The sequence below is a fragment of the Geotrypetes seraphini genome, chromosome 18 (assembly GCF_902459505.1).
Source record: "Geotrypetes seraphini chromosome 18, aGeoSer1.1, whole genome shotgun sequence".
NCBI classification, from domain to species: Eukaryota; Metazoa; Chordata; class Amphibia; order Gymnophiona; family Dermophiidae; genus Geotrypetes; species Geotrypetes seraphini.
In genome coordinates, this window is record NC_047101.1 from 18,765,974 (window position 1) to 18,784,713 (window position 18,740).

The 18,740-nt window shown below is 40.4% G+C and overlaps 1 protein-coding gene across 1 annotated transcript in view; it reads left to right on the forward strand.

Annotated features, from left to right (window-relative positions):
• Window positions 1–18,740, forward strand: part of GEMIN5 (gem nuclear organelle associated protein 5) — a 57,038-nt gene that overhangs the window by 16,575 nt on the left and 21,723 nt on the right. Inside the window, exons 9-18 of the mRNA XM_033927112.1 lie at window positions 1,187–1,399; window positions 1,912–1,997; window positions 2,944–3,023; window positions 3,185–3,321; window positions 6,194–6,267; window positions 8,838–9,019; window positions 10,370–10,509; window positions 14,778–14,949; window positions 16,246–16,470; window positions 17,802–17,924. Coding sequence (XP_033783003.1) covers window positions 1,187–1,399; window positions 1,912–1,997; window positions 2,944–3,023; window positions 3,185–3,321; window positions 6,194–6,267; window positions 8,838–9,019; window positions 10,370–10,509; window positions 14,778–14,949; window positions 16,246–16,470; window positions 17,802–17,924 — 1,432 coding nt within the window. The remainder of the gene's footprint in view (window positions 1–1,186; window positions 1,400–1,911; window positions 1,998–2,943; window positions 3,024–3,184; window positions 3,322–6,193; window positions 6,268–8,837; window positions 9,020–10,369; window positions 10,510–14,777; window positions 14,950–16,245; window positions 16,471–17,801; window positions 17,925–18,740) is intronic.

The following is an 18,740-nucleotide window of genomic DNA, read 5'->3' on the forward strand; positions in this document are numbered from 1 at the left end:
TAAAGCCTAAAAGAACAAACTTTTGCCCAAATTATCACGAGTGTGGTATCTCATGCTGTCAACCCCTTTTATTTCTTATTTTAAAAGTGAGGTAGATTGTGGAGCTGCTCTGGTGATCTGATTAATTATATACAGTAGAATCTCAATTAACCGGCTCAGGACCGTTGCTGCGCTGGTGCTTCGGGGCAGCACAGGGAGGGGTTGGATTGAGATCAACAACACTCTCAACCAGGAATACAGTTATCTGGCATCCACCAATCCACGTGGGTGCCAGATAGCTGAGATTCTACTGTAGTCCTGTTTTCAGTCTGAAAGGAAAGATCCCTGTGGCACCATTTTTGTTTTGTTTTAAATTTTAGTAATTTCCAGTAGTCATACAGGTGGAGTGCTTAACAAAAACCTAAGCATGAATCAGGAAAGAAAAAAACAAAAAAGGTTATTTTAGAAGCATGTCCATTTGTAAGCAGCAGCAGCATGTATGTAGATCAGCTATTTTTGCAAATAGCAGGGAGCTGGGGTGATTTCCAGTTTCTCCGACTTTGGCTTCATTGGTCAGTGGGGTTCAAAATAGCACCTCTGACCCCTAGTAGTAGTCTCAAAAGTACTAATACTTGAGATCAAACTGCTGGGGTTGTAGTCTTACCTAGCAAAGTAGGGGATTAGAGGACCAGGGGAGGATTTCTCAGCTGTTGGGGTGCAGGGATGCATGGATTTGGAAAGCAGTGTTTGTATGTATTCTATACTCTTGCTTTCTTAAAGTCTCTGCTCTCTGTATTTCATCTGATTATCTGCATATTGTATTTCGCTGAATGTCCAGCTATCTTGATTGTAAACCGCCTAGAAGTCGCAAGATTATGGCGGTATAGAAGAATAAAGTTGTTATTATTATTATTAATTGTTTATTTTTTCGCTGAATGTCCAGCTCTTCTTATTGTAAACCGCCTCAAACTACTTTGGCTTTGGCGGTAAATAAAAAATAAAATTATTATTATTATAAAGCTGTTGCTGTGCACATTTGAGGAAACCTATAGGCCAATTTCTTTGAAACCAGCAGTATCAGCTAACTAAATTATATGTCACATATGGTGGCCTAGTCCATTATTCATCCTTTTGGGTTTGTTTATATACATTAATGATGTGATGGGAAAGCTCTTTGTTCTTTAATTCATGACTGGTTTGTCCACAGGTTAAATGCTGGGACCTCTCCTCACTGGATTGCTGTTGGACCATGTCCTCCTTGGGTGGGTTTGTCTACAGTCTTGCTTTCTCCCCTGTGGACATGGGCTGCCTTGCCATAGGAGTCGGGGATAACATGATCCGGGTGTGGAATACACTCTCCATAAACAACGCTTACGATGTAAAAACATTCTGGCAAGGAATCAAATCCAAAGTAACGGCGGTAAGGTGATTTGTTTTGTGGGGAGGGGGATCCTGTGGGGGTCGGGTTTCACAGCGGCAGGAGGGAGAGAGTGTCCCTAATTTGGTTGGGGGGGGCACTCACTTTTTTTAATGGGGACAGATATTATACATGTACATCTCTAGAACTTGGCATCTCCACCCCCCACTGCAATTGACAGAACGGCATGTGGAGCAAACCTTGGGATCCTGGGAAAAGCAACTATTTTGCCTTTTGGATGTTTACCTAGGCTTTGAAATGTGTTGACAGTTTCAATAAGTTGCTTCAGATTTCATGACTCTTTCCATCCTGTTTGACCTCTTCACACTGGTTAAGAACTCCTCCTGTCTTCAATTTTTTTAAAAATGAAAAGACCACATCCACGTGAAAAGCACTTCTAAAATTTCTAAACATAAAAAAATATTGATATCGATCTGTGGATAAGCACAAGTTAAGCTTTGCTAAGAAAAATTGTGGGGTTTAATGCATCACTCTTGGGTTGTATTTTCTTTCAGCTATCCTGGCATCCCACCAAGGAAGGCTGCTTGGGTTTTGGAACAGAAGATGGGAAAGTGGGCATTTACGAAACTTATTCGACCAAGTAAGAGCTCTTTCTGACCTCCAGGTCTCTTTTTTATGATTTTCATAAACCACTAATTTTAAATGAAGCAGAAAGGGGCCATGGCTGAGTGATAGTGAAGGGCATTTCTACGTGGAGGGTACCTGGTTCAGTTTCTAGATTGGGCCTTCCATACCGTGGATTGATTGAGGCTGGGAATGCCACAGAGGCACTGTTTCTGGGAAGGGGGGAAGGAAGGATTAAACATATTAAATGATGGTAGATCAGGCTTGGACAACATTTTTCTATTGAGAGCCACATTGTATATATATATTTTTTTACATTTGGAAGGCCAAAACACAAACCGTTGTATTTTGGTGCATGTTTTGTCAAATACACTTGTCCCTCCCGATTCAGTTTTAGGACTCGCGATTTCCTAAAACCGGAATCACCCCCACCTCACCATACCTTACCTGGTGGTCTAGCAGTCTTTCAGGGTAGGAGCGATCTTCCTATGCTCTTGCCCCGTGCAGATCACTCATCCAAAATGGCTGCCATGAGGTCCCGTCGTAGTTTTGAGAGACTACTAGAACTCACGGCAGCCATTTTGGATGAGTGATCTGCACGGGGCAAGAGCATAGGAAGATCGCTCCTGCCCCGAAAGACTGCTAGACCATCAGGTAAGGTCCGGTGCACTTGGCTGCAGCTTTGGGTATTAATCAACTTATGAACTTATGGAGGGAGGTGGGGGTGGTCAGAGCCAGCCCAAAAGTTATTTTCAATATTTGTGGGCCGGCTCTGCCCCTAACTCCCGCGTATATTGAGGGTCTGCTGTAGTGGCAAAAGACAGAATGAACTGGATATGGACTTTAAGATGGTCATTTTATAACAGGTTGCCTTGTATGTTCCTCGATAGTGCAGAATGTCCAGATTTTGATCTTGTTTTATTGCTTAGGTATTTAACATTTTAGTCTCTCTCTCTCTTTAGGCCACCACAGATTTCTAGCACATACCATAAGAAAACTGTGTACTCCTTGGCTTGGGGACCCCCTATTCCACCTATCTTTGGTGAGTTTTGAAGATGACTGCTGTTGTATATCAAGGTTGAACAAGCATTTTTTTTTTCTTGCACACCACAGGGTTTAATAGAAAAACTGTTGCCATGTTTGTGCAATATGATCAACCCCATATGTAAGTGGCCCATTTTTATTCTTTCTCTGCTTTTGCAGGAGGAGATGATGATAGACCTCCTGTGTCCTTATACAGCTGTGGTGGAGAAGGTATCATCTTCCAACACAATCCTTGGAAACTGAGTGGAGAAGCTCATGACATCAACAAAGTGATTAAGGACACAAACTCTATCAATGTGAGTCCAATGCTGTGAATACAGACGGTGGGATTGGGCCTCAGGAACTATTTAGTTAACAGGAAGTAGAACACAAATTGGATCTAACTTTTGGCTTTCTCAAGATGTAGAGTAATGTAATGAAGTTACCATGTGTGTCCACTCGAGAAAAATATACGTATACTGAGCATATGGTAGCAAAGATAAAAGTTGAATTAACACATGACTTAAACTTGGGGAACAGTATTGCCAATTATAAAGACTTCAAAGTCTGAGCCTTGTGTGGATTCAACTTTGTGTTGCTGTATACACTTTCTTTCCCCAGGTCATATCTGTTAATAATAATAATAATTTTATTTTTTATATACCGCCTAACCAGGAATGGTTCTAGGCGGTTCACAACAAATAAAACCTGATCATACAGCGAAGAATACAAATTAAAATGGAAGTACATCAGATAAAACATAAGAAATGCATAAAATTTTAAAAAGACGACAGAATAAAATTAAGATACAAATTTATCAAATAATTGGGTCTTCAATAGTTTTCTAAAATCAAGATAGAAGGAAGCATTGGAATTTAGATGCTGGGACTCTAGATCATTTACTTTATTTCTGTCCCTTTGTCAATGCCTTTTGGAAGTTAATTTGGTCCCAAATTAATTCAATGTTAGAAAATCATGTTGCCCTATCCTATGATACTATTATATTTGGAACGTCTATGAGATTCAAGAGTCAAATTTCAGCAAATAACAATAAACTTTTGTAAATACTGACAGGGGTTGCCATTCAACATATTACTGGAAATTGGAAGGACTATACCTTTTGGTGGAATTTGGTTGGTCATATTTATAAAATGGAGAGAGTGCTTGCCAGCAAGGAAATTATAATAGTTTCAAAAAGATTTGGGGGCCATTGATTGCATATTCTAATGCTTAGACACCTTGGACACCTTTTTATTACATAGGACTATATTTAATGTGGGGATGGGGAGGTATGTTATGTGATTTAATGGGTTTATTCCTGATGAATGGGATGGGTGGGGGAGGGGTCTTTTTTATATGCATTTGACAATAATTGTTAGAATGTCAAGTGATTTGTACGAATTATCTGATTGAATTTTGTACACTTGATGCAAGAGTTAAAACTGAATAAAGAATAAAAAAAAAAAAATAGATAGGAGGAAGCTCCTAGCATAATTTTTCCAAACCAACCATTCAGTTTAGCAGCCTGAAAAGAGAGAGTTTTCTCAAGAAATCTTTTATAACAACAAAATTTAACAGAAGGAAATGCAAACAAACGCTGCGTGTGAACTTATTTGAGCGGTTCAAAGAAAAATGTGAAACAAGGTAGCCAGGTGACAAGCCAAAGATTGATTTATAACAAATACAAGCAAACTTAAACAAAACTCTGGCAATGAAGTTTCTGATAATTTTCTTATAGGCACCCAGATAGATAATATTACAATAGTCAATAGTTAACTAGTTTGTGTTCCACAGTTGTTATATAAACAAACTTATTTACACATTCCTCATTCTTACTCATTTTTTGGAGGAGAGGCAGTGTGCGAGTGGGAAAAGGCCTAATGGCTGGCCCTTTATATGTATCCTGCAACCAGCATCGGAAAGATGTCATAAGTAGGAAAAAGCCATAAGTATGTCAGCTAAATCTACAAAAATGGTTATCTATAAAAGGTGGCCAGTATCATTTGAGAATCACTGAGTACATTCAGACTGAAGCTTAATTCAGAAAAAACTAAATTCTTTATAGCCTCGCCACACCTACCTGTCACTACAACACCACTATGCATCAACAATCTCAGCTACCCTATTCAGCTTACAATGAAGATTCTAGGGGTAATACTGGACCAAGGCCTAACCATGAAAGACCAAGTGGACTCCCTAGTTAGAAAGGGTTTTTTTACTCTCTGGAAACTTAGGTCCATTAAAGCATACTTCGACGCTTCATCATTCAGAATTCTGGTACAAGCCCTAATACTAAGCAATCTCGATTATTGCAACATTGCCCATCTGGCAATCTCCCAGAAGAACATGGTACAAAATGCGGCAGTCAGGTTGATCTTTGGGTTGAAGAAGTCCGATCACATAACCCCTTCCTACCAACTCCTGCACTGGAGGCATGTGCGAAGTTCAAGCTGGGATGTATCCGCTTCAAGGTATTATCCGGTCTAGCCCCTAAATATATAACTGGCCTCTTCTCCTTCTCAACCAACAGACATAAGAGAAGTACACATCTGAAGTTCGTCTCCCCATCGGCTAGAGGATGTAAATTTAAGAGACACCATCAACATCTTCTATCTTATCAAGCAGCCTTATGGGGCAAAGACCTGGAAAAACTAATTATACACGCAAATAACTATGGTGAATTTAGAAAACACCTAAAAACATACCTGTTCTTGAAGTACTTAGGTAACGAATCTGTACAATCTCTCCCATAAATTAGCCACTAATCTCTAACTATACATGTTCCACTCAACTTGTAGCATCTTTCTAATCATTGTAAACCGCATAGAAATTCACGGTCCTGCGGTATATAAACTGTTATTGTTATTATTATTTGTAGGCCAACAGAAGTTTCTACCAAGTGTATTGCTTTTTCATTCTGCGAGGATCCTTCAGAATTGGGGGTTGATTTATCCCTGTTACAGGTTCCATTGCATTGCTGTAAGAGTGCCATTTCAGAAGTTTTGTTCTTTACATGTCTTGTGCATCAATGGATTTTTTTTAAAGGTGAACTTGAATAAGAAATGTTTGAAGTGTCTGAGTTTCTTCATTTTGCAAAACTTGAAATGTTAACTGGAAGAGGTTGTTTTTTGTTTTTTAATTGCCACAGTTACTAAATCCAGAAATTTTTTTTTTCCTTTTGCTTTTCAGCACAAGTTGCCAGCACACACAGAGATGAGCTGGAAGCCAGATGGCAAAATTTTGGCTATTGGTAATGAAGATGGGTATGTTTCAAAAAGGGCAAAATCTATCAATCTGTCCAAACCTCTGGTTTTGTGCTTGTAATAGTGAGTTGAAGACTCATAGCTACAATGTCTATGGCATAAATATCAGCAATTTGTCTTTGATGTCTAAAAACTCAGGTTCAAGTTTACCTTTTGAGGTTCTCTATAAAATGAATAACTTTTACTTAGTCTATTGGCATTGTCTGCATATTCTGTCTTTTGTCAGATTCATGTACAACATGTAGAATTTATTGGACTGAGATTGTTCTAACCTTTGCTTTTATTTTGGTCTGTTTTGTTTGCTGTATTGCTTCTGACAAATTATAAAATCAAAGAAAAAAAACCAATACCCTCCCTCAAAAAAAAAAAAAAAAGATCAGTTGTGATTGGACCTAGATTTCTCTCTTCCTTTCACTCTGCCAGTACCTTTTCCTATCATAATATTTTTTTTACATCACGCCCATTTCAATCGTAATAAAAGTTGTAAATTTTATAATTTTAATAGTATCAGTTTTCAAGAAATTTTAGTTATTACTTCTACAGTACCTTCTACTGAATGTTTATTAACATGTTTTCAGTCCGTGCAGTTTGTAATCCACACAGGTATGATTAGCATTTAAAATAGTCAACAGGGTGAAGTCCCAGTTGTCTGCTACAGGTTTTGCAGATATATACTCAAATATAAGTCGAGACCCCCATTTTCCCCCAAAATGGAGAAAAAAAATGGTTGATTTGAATATAAGTCGGGAGGCTTAATAATCAAGTTCCCTGTCCTGTCAAGCTCTGAACCCTGCCCCCTTCCCTCCCTCTGTCAGACACTGCACCCAGCCCCCTTCCTTCCCTCCCCTGTCAGTCTCTGCACTCCATTCCCCTTCCTGCCAGGAACTGCACCCAGCCCCTTCCCTTCCCCCCCCCCCCCGTCAGGCACTGCACCCAGCACCCTCCCTCCCTTTCCTGTCAGGCTCTACACCCATACCTTTCCTTCTCTCCCTCCCAGGCTCTGCACCCTGCCCTCATCCCTGCCTGCCGTACCTTCTCTGCCAATCCCTGGCGGTCCAAAGGTGCAGCGGGTAGGAGCGAGCTTTTCCGAGCTCCTGCCCCATTGCTAACTGGCTGCCGAGAGATCGGGTTTCTTTGGCCGCTGAGTGGCACCAAGCAGGAGCGCACTTTGACGCTGCTGCTCGGCATTGAGCTGCTTCTTTACTCCCGCGAAATTCTCATAATTAGTTTTTATCATCACCAATAATACTTATAAGCATCATGGTGGGTAGGAAAAGCCTCAGAAATATATAAGGGTCTTACAGAAAAATCTTATTTTTCACAACTCCCTGTTTCAGTCATAGGCATAAAATCCAACCTTCTGATACATAATTAATTTATTCCCCCTCCCCCCCCCCCACACACACTTTTATGAAGCCACATTAGGCTTTTTTATTGCTGGCCACGGTGGTAAAAACTCCAACATTCATAAAATTCCTATGAGCATCGGAGCAGCCGGCAATTAAAACTAACACGGCTTCATAAAAAGGGGCCTTAGTACTTTTAAGATAGTTTTTTCAAAGAAAATTTTTTTTTTAAATATTTTCTCTTCACAATCACAAAATATTTCTGCCTTTTCAGACAAAAATAAATAAATTCATTTTATCACAGCTTTATCTTCAGTGATAAGTGACTTTTCTGCGCGCTGAAACTTTCTTAGAAAAATTTAAAAGCAATCTAAAAAGCCATCTATATAAAGATGCATATGAAGCTTAGATCAGACAATCTTTCTTGATTTTTTTCTATTCTCATTTAGATTAAGTCTTTTTTTATATTAAAAAAAACAATTACTTTTAGACCAAGTTTCATCAAAAATCTTTTAATACCCCTCCTGATGTTGTTCGTTCTTCCCTAAATGTTTTTCTTTTTGGTTTTTTTTATTTTTAATCAAATGTAGTTTATCCTTGTATTCCTTATGTATTTTTAAATAATTATGGATAAGATTGTACGTTTATTGTTTTAAATGGTTTTTATTTGTCCCCCCAAATTATTATTGTTATACGCATTGAAATGACTTGATATTGCGTTCAAATCAAAATTTTAATAAACTTGAAACTTGAATTTTTGTCTGAAAAGGCAGAAATATTTTGTGATTGTGAAGAGAGATATAACATTAAAAGAATCAAATAATTTTTGAAAACAATATCTTAAAAGTCCTATATTATGCAGTGGGTGTAAAATTTTATCTCTTCACAATCACAAAATATTTCTGTCTTTTCAGACAAAACTAAATAAATTCATTTTATCACAGCTTTATCTTCAGTGATAAGTGAATTATTTATTTTTGTCTGAAAAGGCAGAAATATTTTGTGATTGAGAAGAGAGATATAACATTAAAAGAATCAAATAATTTTTGAAAACAATATCTTAAAAGTCCTATATTATGCAGTGGGTGTGCTCTTTTAGAGCTCTTTTATGTGTTTGGTTGCAACATTGTCTACTGTTTCCTATTTTGTTTTAGGTTTTACATAAAATCTATTCCTGCATGAAGCCTTATTCATCTGTGTGTGTTTGCTCTTTTTAAATCACAGATCCATCGAAATCTTCCAGGCTCCCAGTTTGAAACTTCTCTGTACCATTCAGCAGCACCACAAACTGATCAACATGGTTCGCTGGCATCATGAGCACGGAATCCAACCAGAACTGAGCTACCTGTTGGCCTCAGGCTCCAACAACGCTGTTGTTTATGTTCATAGTCTCAAGAGCGTGCTAGGTAGGACACTAATGGGGAAATTCTGTATAGGGCATCTCAAGTGAGATGTCACTTCTGCACGAAGTTATGATGCGGAAATATGTTCCAATGGAAGCAAGGCGCCAAAACGGGGCAGAAATGACAGATCCGTTCGAAAACACATGTATATGTTCATTTATAGAATAGTTGTTTCTGTGCGGGTCTGCAAAGGGGAAAGGGAATGGGGACTTGCATACCGCCTTTTTGTTGCTTTGGCATTTCAAAGCTGGCATTCAAAGCAGTGGGCACTGGAGGATTTTGGTTTTTGCCAGATACTTGTGACTTGGGATTGGCCTTCGTGATGATGGGATACTGGGCTAGATGGACCATTAGGCTTATGTTAAATGACTTGCCTAGGGTCACAAAGAGCAGCATCGGGATTTGATCTCTCAACCTCTGGGTGTAGAGGCAGCAGCTCAACCAGTGAGCCACACCTTCAGCCTGTCGTAGTATGGCAGTTCTTATGTGAGCTGAGTATAGGATAATCAAGGCATTGTGACATCACTGATGAGGATGGCTCTTAGGCATTGGTGGAATCAGGCTTTATGACATCACAATCTCAGCTCTGGAATATTGCTACTCTTTGGGTTTCTGCCAGGTACTTGCAACCTTGGTTGACCACTGTTGGAAACAGGATACTGGGCTCGATGAAAGGAAAGGGGACTTGTATAATGCCTTTTTTGTTGCTTTGGCATTTCAATGCGGTGGGCACTGGAGGATTAAGTGACTTGCCCAGGGTCACAAGGAGCAGCACTGGGATTTGATCTCACAACCTCTGGGTGCAGAGGCAGCAGCTCAACCAGTGAGCCACAATTGAAATGATGAGAGGGACTTGGGTGGGTCAGAGGTATTCCCTTAAGATATATGTGTTTATATCACGCATCTGCGCCCAGCTTGCCAGTGTAAATCTTTGTGCCCGAAGTTGAGCACAGATCCCAGCGTTATACGTTATTCTGTAAAGGACATCCATCCCAGAATGCCCTTTATAGAATGCCATTAAGCGCCGTTTTGACTTTGACATGTGCCATAGGCTCTTTCTTGGGGTGCATTTTTCATGGAAAATAGCACAGATTTGAAAATACAATCTATGTGCCTTACTTTCCTTCCTTAACCAAAGCACACTACCAGAAATGCCTCCTCTTAATAGTGTGTGCATTGTCCACACCGAAGGAGGGCAGATTTTAGGCAGCTGATTAGCAGGAATGAAATGCTCTAAACATTTTGCAGGTAAGCAGCCAATTCTGCCATTGAGACTGTGCAGAAGAGGTGAGGCTGCCCCACCTTTCTCGTCCTATACCAGCAATAAGTATCGACATGGTTTCTTGTTTTCAGAGAGTTCCACAGATACGCCTGCGATGATAACGGAGCCATTCCGAAGCCTCATTGGGCACACTGCTAAAATCACCAGCCTGGCATGGAGCCCCCATCATGATGGACGATTAGTATCCGCGTGTTACGATGGTACTGCACAGGTGAGATGGAGTAATGCCCACTAAAGGCGCTGGTTATGGTTCCCATATTTTTTTTTTTTAAAGGAAATTGTTTGCCTAATTCTTTTATAACAGTGGTTGTTCAGTCTTTTTCATCTTGCAGCACACTGAAAAGGTGCAAAAATTGTCAAGGCACACTATAAGTTGTTGTTTTTTTTTAAGGATATATATTTTACAATTTAACAAGAGAGTATTAAGAGTGTTGAAATTCAATAATTGAATTTTTAATCATTGCGTTACCTTTTATAGTTGGATTTTTTCAAAAGTTTGCAAAAAGGCAACAATGACAAAGATAATGAAATTAGCCACAAACATTCATTCAAAACCAACAATTTTAAAGCGAATACTCCCTCCCTACCCACCCATCACAGTGCTGGTGGTGATCACATCCCTTCACTTTATCCAGTTTGTAGGACATGGCATTATTCGAGAGGGTTCAGAGGAGAGCGACGCGTCTGATAAAGGGGATGGAAAACCTTTCATACGCTGAGAGATTGGAGAAACTGGGTCTCTTTTCCCTGGAGAAGAGGAGACTTAGAGGGGATATGATAGAGACTTACAAGATCATCAAGGGCATAGAGAGAGTAGAGAGGGACAGAAAGAGAGAGAGAAAGGGAGACAGAGAGAAATAGAGAGAGAGAGAGAGAAAGATTGGAGAAACTGGGACTCTTCCCTGGAGAAGAGGAGACTTAGAGGGGATATGATAGAGACTTACAAATCATGAAGGGCATAGAGAGAGTAGAGAGGGACAGATTCTTCAAACTTTCGAATAATAAAAGAACAAGAGGGCATTCGGAAAAGTTGAAAGGGGACAGATTCAAAACGAATGCTAGGAAGTTCTTCTTTACCCAACATGTGGTGGACACCTGGAATGCGCTTCCAGAGAGCGTAATAGGGCAGAGTACGGTACTGGGGTTCAAGAAAGGATTGGACAATTTCCTGCTGGAAAAGGGGATAGAGGGATATAGATAGAGGATTACTGCACAGGTCCTGGACCTGTTGGACCGCCGCGTGAGCGGACTGCTGGGCATGATGGACCTCAGGTCTGATCCAGCAGAGGCATTGCTTATGTTCTTATGGATGCATCTGTGTGTGTATGTATCCATGTTCCAGCATAACTCTAAAACACTTGGAGATATTTTAACCAAACTTGGTATACATATCACTTACTATCTGAGAAAAAAACACTGTGGGGGTGGGAAGGGAGTAACTTGTAAAAATTCTCAAAAACGACAGATATTAGTGTTTAACCCATAGTTTTTGGCCTCGCTGAGATGATGTTCCAACATAACTTTGTAACGCATGGAGAGATTTCAACCAAACTTGGTATACATACGACTTACTATCTGGGAAAAAATACTGTGGGGGTGTGGAAGGGGGTGACATGTAAAAATAATCGAAAACGACAGATGATTGGGATAAATAAATATCCGAGCAATGCCAGGTAATCGGTTAGTTCCGTTATAAAAGACTCCCACCAGGTGCACATTTATAGAACTACCCTCATGAGTGACAAAAGTAATGAGATCATACCAAATGAACCCAATCTGAACGTCACACAATTTTGATCAGAGCTAGCAAACTGCCACAGGAACACACACATCAAACCCAAGGACTTGCTATAATTGAGCCAGTTTACAATGTATGGCCAAGTTTAAAGTAGATTTAGTATGAAAGTTCCATTAACTTCGGGGTACACTAACTGGGGAATGTCTTTATTTTTTTTTCTCTTGCTTTTTTTCCTATAGTGGTCAGTGGCAGCAGTGGACAGTGATTCAGACAACCTGCTCGCACCAATCCAAGCTCTCTCTCCGACACTTCTCACCAGTGCGGAAAAGGAAGATATATCAGAGAGAAGGCTTGGGAGTTGGAGTAAGCAGGCTGTCTGAATTGCTTCCCACTGCCAACGACCACTACAGAGGAAATCTTATAATACTGGGTCACTGGCTAGGGTTGAAACAGAAATGACAAAAATAAACAACTCTTGAGGCACACCTGGGAATCAGCCACAGCACAAACCAAAGAGAATTGACTCCAAAGCATCCACAGAGAAGATAATCCAGAAGAAACCAAAAGAAACTCTGTGGAATGATGATGTTCCTTAAATGGACTTTATTTGAAAAATGTCAAAGTTCCAAAGGTACAATTAATCATCCACATAAAATAAAATCATCCACATGAAAACCTTAAATGACCTATTCTGCTAGTCTCTGTTGGGTCCTGCGTCCCTAGCGGACTAGGTCCTTTAAGGTTTTCATGTGGATTACTTTACTTTTATGTGGATGATTTATTGTACCTTTGGAACTTTGACATTTTTCAAATAAAGTCCATTTAAGGAACATCATCATTCCACAGAGTTTCTTTTGGTTTCGATCAGCCACAGCACACCAGTTGGAAAAACGCTGTTTTTATAGAATGCTAGCAGAAGTGGCTGAAAATGTGGCCTATATTTCTGGCACCTACCTTTGCCGGAGACACAGTTCTGTGCCTGTTGCGCGATTGACATGTGACGGCGGCCACTTTTAAGGCGGCCGCCAGTTACAGAATCCTGGCCATAGTGCCTTAAATCTGCACACATTCACGAAAAAGCACAGAGAGGGGTACAGTGAATCCCTGGCCAAGAGAATTTACAGTCTGCGGGTACCAGAGACAGTGAGACGATGAGTTGCCCAGGGATGCAACTGACAATGTTGCAAGACCAAGATGTCTCTTATTCTATTCATTAGGGCTGCTTAGTGCAGTGCATACAAGAAACAACTACAGTAAAACCTTGGCTTGCGAGTATAATTCGTTCCGGAAACATGCTTGTAATCCAAAGCACTCGTATAGCAAAACAAATTTCCCAATAAGAAATAATGGAAACTTTAATACAAAATACTGTACTGTATAAAGTAAAAGTATATACAGTAAAACAAATTAACGGCCATGGAAGAAATTCAGGAGAATATGGGCTCCCATTTGGGAAGGATTGTCCCCTAGAGCAGTGATTCCCAACCCTGTCCTGGAGGAACACCAGGCCAATCGGGTTTTCAGGCTAGCCCTAATGAATATGCATGAGAGAGATTTGCATATGATGGAAGTGATAGGCATGCAAATTTGCTTCATGCATATTCATTAGGGCTAGCCTGAAAACCCAATTGGCCTGGTGTTCCTCCAGGACAGGGTTGGGAACCACTGCTCTAGACCAGTGGTTCTCAACCCTGTCCTGGAGGACCACCAGGACAGTCGAGTTTTCAGGCTAGCCCTAATGAATATGCATGAGAGAGATTTGCATATGATGGAAGTGATAGGCATGCAAATTTGCTTCATGCATATTCATTAGGGCTATACCAAAAACCCGACTGGCCTAGTGGCCCTCCAGGACAAATTTCCCAATAAAAAATAATGGAAACTTTAATACAAAATACTGTACTATATAAAGTAAAAGTATATACAGTAAAACAAATTAACGGCCATGGAAGAAATTCAGGAGAATATGGGCTCCCATTTGGGAAGGATTGTCCCCTAGAGCAGTGATTCCCAACCCTGTCCTGGAGGAACACCAGGCCAATTGTGTTTTCAGGCTAGCCCTAATGAATATGCATGAAGCAAATTTGCATGCCTATCACTTCCATCATATGCAAATCTCTCTCATGCATATTCACTAGGGCTAGCCTGAAAGCCCAATTGGCCTGGTGTTCCTCCAGGACAGGGTTGGGAACCACTGCCCTAGAGCATGAAGTTCTTTATTGAACTTTTGACACTGGAGTGTGGGGAGGGGGGCTTGGGGTGGGATTCTGGTGGGAGGAGGGTTGGTTTCTGTGGGCATTTGTGAAAGAATGATGCGAATGATTTGACTTTTCCTGCTCTCTCTTGTTAGATGTTGTTGAATTGCTTGAATTTATATACCTGAAAAATTTAAAAAAAAAAAAACAACCACCCCAAACAAACAACAAATTAACCTGCACTTACTGTACTATAGAACAGTCACAACACTCCCGCAGCTTCAGAGAGAGCAGAAACAACAGCTCAGTTGTGGTGGCATGACGCGCATATACGGTGCATACTTGTAGTGCAAGGCCTCGGAGATGACGTGATGCGCGTAAACGTACTCATATTGCAAGACCGTGCTCGTTTATCAAGTTAAAATTTAATAAAACGTTTTGCTCGTCTTGCAAAACTCACACCCCAAGTTGCTCGCAATCCAAAGTTTTACTGTACTATGCTGTACATTTCCTTTCTTTTCACTGATTACCTACTGTATTTTGAAGGTTTGGGATGTTCTAAAGGAAGAACCATTGGCCAATTACCGAGGACACACGGGCCGGCTGCTTTCTGTTCAGTGGTCTCCTGTAGAACCAGATTCGGTTTGGACAGGAGCCGATGACTTCTGTGTGCATAAATGGTCCACCTCCAAGCAGGAGCACTCCAGGCCACCTCGAGGTCGGTATCGGAAAATTCATTTGTGTAGTGTTTGGTGCCAAGTGGGATTTCGAAGTAGGATCTGGATTCAAACGGCCTTACAGAAACCTGGAGTTTGAATCCATGTTCCCTGTCTTTATCTCTTGCTGCGTGTTCATTGATGAAAACAGTAAAATATATTGGTGAAATAATTTAAGTGCTCCAATGCTCATAGGAATTCTGTGAGAGTCGGAGCATTTGCTGCGCCGGCCCGCACTAAAACTCTGTAACGCAGCTTGATAAAAGGGGCCATTATTTCTTTGGCCGATATGAATATGAAGAATATAGAGTAGGTTTTTGTCCTTGTCCTGTGCTACTTGGTAGGGTGAATTTTTCTTCAGTAATAAATCCACCAGGTATTTACAATTTGATTTCCAAAATGTGAACTAGTGTTTATAGTGTTCTTTTTTCTTTTCTTCTATTTTTGTTTTGTATTTCTCTTTGGTATGTATATATTTTGATTAAAGTCCAATGAAAAAAAGGCTTTCATTCTTATCTATCCTGTTCCAAAGTGTTTATGGTTTATTAAAACTTGCTATACTGCATAGGGCTGATGCATAGATCTCGGTGGTTTACATACTAAAAATAAAAGTTTGATTGAAAGGAGCTACAACAATGATAGAAGAAATAGAGAAGGGGACAGAAGAGGGCAGGAAAATAGTGGCAGTTTAGATCAAACAAGTTTAAGATTGATCTGGGTTAATTTTGTATGCCATGTTAAAGAGCCCCGTTTTTAAAGCAGCTTTGAAATTCTTGAAAGATAATTCACCTTAGACATGGAGAGGAAGAGAGTTCCCCCCCAAAAAAAGGGGGCGATGAAGTAAAAGGCACGATATCTAGTGGAATCAAATTGTGCCATTTTGGGACTAGGTAGAACGGAGCAGAGGAGTCGCACAGGAGTGTAAGGGATGGTAAGAGTTGCTAGATAGTCTGCAAGACCTATCCAATGAGCTTTGAATAGGAGAATAACTCAAATGAGCACACAAGAAAAAAAATTGTACCCAGGACATCTTCATTGCTGCCAGCAATCCTCCTAACTGGGGATGCTATACAACTCATTAATTTGCCACAAAAGAGGATAATTATTGGAACAGGGGAAGATAATCTGATAAACAAGAGCTCTAGAACTGTGCCATGGATGAAGGGGAAAACCTGGAAGAAAAGATTTTGCTTAGGAAAATAGTTATCCCTTTATGTAATGCCATTTGGATATGCAAGACTCCTTTAAAAAAAAAAAAAAATTGAAGAACAAAACTAGTATTTACTATCTCTGTTCAGGTAAAAAGAACATAGAGTTGGAAAAGAAAAGAAGTCTTCAGCTTAAACCCAAAGCCAAAAAGAAAAAAAAACTGACGGGGAAAGGCAAGCAAGAGACAAATGAAATGGCAAACGTTGAAGAGATTGGTGGGGAGAATGTGAGACCTGCAGAGAATGGAACGTCTGAGCCGGAAGAAGAGGAAGAAATCCCAGATGATGGGATCCACGATGATATAGCGTTGCAAGGTATTTATTGTTCCTATTGATATCTTGGTTGTGTTGACATCCTAAGTCGGTGGTCTCAAACTCGCGGCCTGGGGACCACATGTACTATTTTCAGGCCCTCAGTATTTTTATCATAATCACAGAAGTAAAATAAAACAGTTTCTTGATCATACGTCTCTTTAGCTATAAATGGCAATATTATTATTAAGACTTAGCCAAAAGGAAAGGTTTATAAACTATAAAGAGTTTTACCTCATGCAAAATTGTCATTTCTTTAATAAGACATTAACTATTTTTTTCTGAGGGCCTCCGAGTACCTCCAAATCCAAAATGTGGCACTGCAAAAGGTTTGCGTTTGAGATCAGTGGCCTAAGTGTATCTGATTGGGTGTGCATTGAACAGCTCATACTTCTTGTGTGGCACCAGAGGAGTGGTATAGAATGGCAAAATCATCCTACGAGGGGCCACTGAAAAGTTCTCAACAAAGTTGGGGCAGTCTCTATCGCGGGCTATACGGGGACCTCAGCGATTTTCCACTTTTTTTGTTCCATCGGAAAAATACAAAAATGAAAGAAGTGGAAAATCGTTGGACTAAGTGCATAGCCCTCATTGAAGAATGCCCCAGCTTTGTTGGTTGGGCTGAGAACTTTTCAGCGGTCCTTCGTACTATTGCTGTAACAAACCAGTAGTCAAATACGAATTCACAGCAAATGTATCCAGAGATTAGACAGACTGTGAGCCTACTGGGACAGATAAGGAAAATGTTTGAGTACCCGATTTGTAACCCGTACTGAGCTCTTTTGGGAGGATGGGCTAAAAAAAAGAAATTAATGTTAAAAAGAATTTGCTTTCAATTTGGACAACAGAACACTCCCAAAAGTTTTTGGGACAATTTTCCAAAAGAGAAAATGAAGAGCTGAAAATTTTCTATCTTCTCTATCTCTGGGTAAAAACCGCCTGCGCTGAATAATGCAAAGAAGGGGGGAAAAAAGTAGTTGCAAAATCCATGGGTACCAATACATCTATTGGATCAGTACCAAGTTTCAAAAGGGAAACTTCAGAGCATTCAAAAAATTGCCCCACAGATGTTACAGAAGCAGAGAATCTTTCCAGGTACTTGTGACCTAAATTGACCCCTGTTGGAAACGGGATCTTGGGTTTCACGGACCTTCAGTCAGTCCCAGTATGCCAGTGCTTATTTACTTATGTTTTATGGGAAGTCATACAAAGTACTCAACCGTGAATTCTGTGCAAGTCAACCCAAGCCTTCATCCCTGAACATAATGCCCAGCAGATTTTGTTCTGAATTTTAAGTTCTGGTTGTTAGTGATATTTATATTTATCCCCTTTAGCTTCTAGACAGACTCCGTCACTCCCAGAAGCCGTGTCTGAGAAACCAAAGCCTGCCCCAGATCTGGAAAACTTTCTCACCAAGAAGCAACTGCCAAAAGAGGAGATGAGGAGAGAGAAACCAGGTGCCTGTGCACAGCGGAGTAAAATTTTCTATGAAATATTCTACATGCTTCTCTCCTCTCCACTTCTTCCTGCCCTCCATAGTCCTCCCTACCCTCTTCTAACCCATTCCTTTGTAATGTCGCCTAGAGCTTGTATAGGTATGTGCGATGCACAAATGGAAGAAATAAAATAAAATTTGAAGTTGGGCTAGTTTGATGCCTTTTTTGGCATCACTGCACGCTATAGTACGGAGTTCCTAGTCTTGGTTCCTGAGCAAGCTGGAGATTTATGACTGTTTAAAATGCTTTTCAGCCTTCACATGCTGAGGAAAGTTAGATCCTGCTTCCATCAAAAACATTTTACCCTCCTTGTCCAATCCATCATCCTCTCCAGATTGGACTATTGCAACTCTATCTACTTAAGCCTAACTAAGAAAAACCTCCACAGACTCCAACGGAATCAGAATGCCGCGGCCAAGCTCATCTTCGCTAAAAGTAAATTTGACCATGTCTCCCCGCTCCTGGCCAAGCTTCACTGGCTTCCGATAATCGCCAGGGTCCACTATAAATGCGCCTGTTTAACTTTCAGAATCCTATATGGTATCCTCCCTCCCTTTATCCCTCTTTCTTGGAATTCCTCAAACCCTAATACCACCAGAGCCTCCCACAAATTAAAACTATCCTTCCCCTCGCTAAAAGGCATTTCCCACACAGGAAAGCTAGGGACCTCCCTCCACTTCAAAATCACTGAGCTCTGGAACAACCTTACCTCCCCTCTTCGGAACTTGAGCTCTCTCCAAGTTTTCCGCAAACATCTGAAAACCTGGCTTTTCTCAA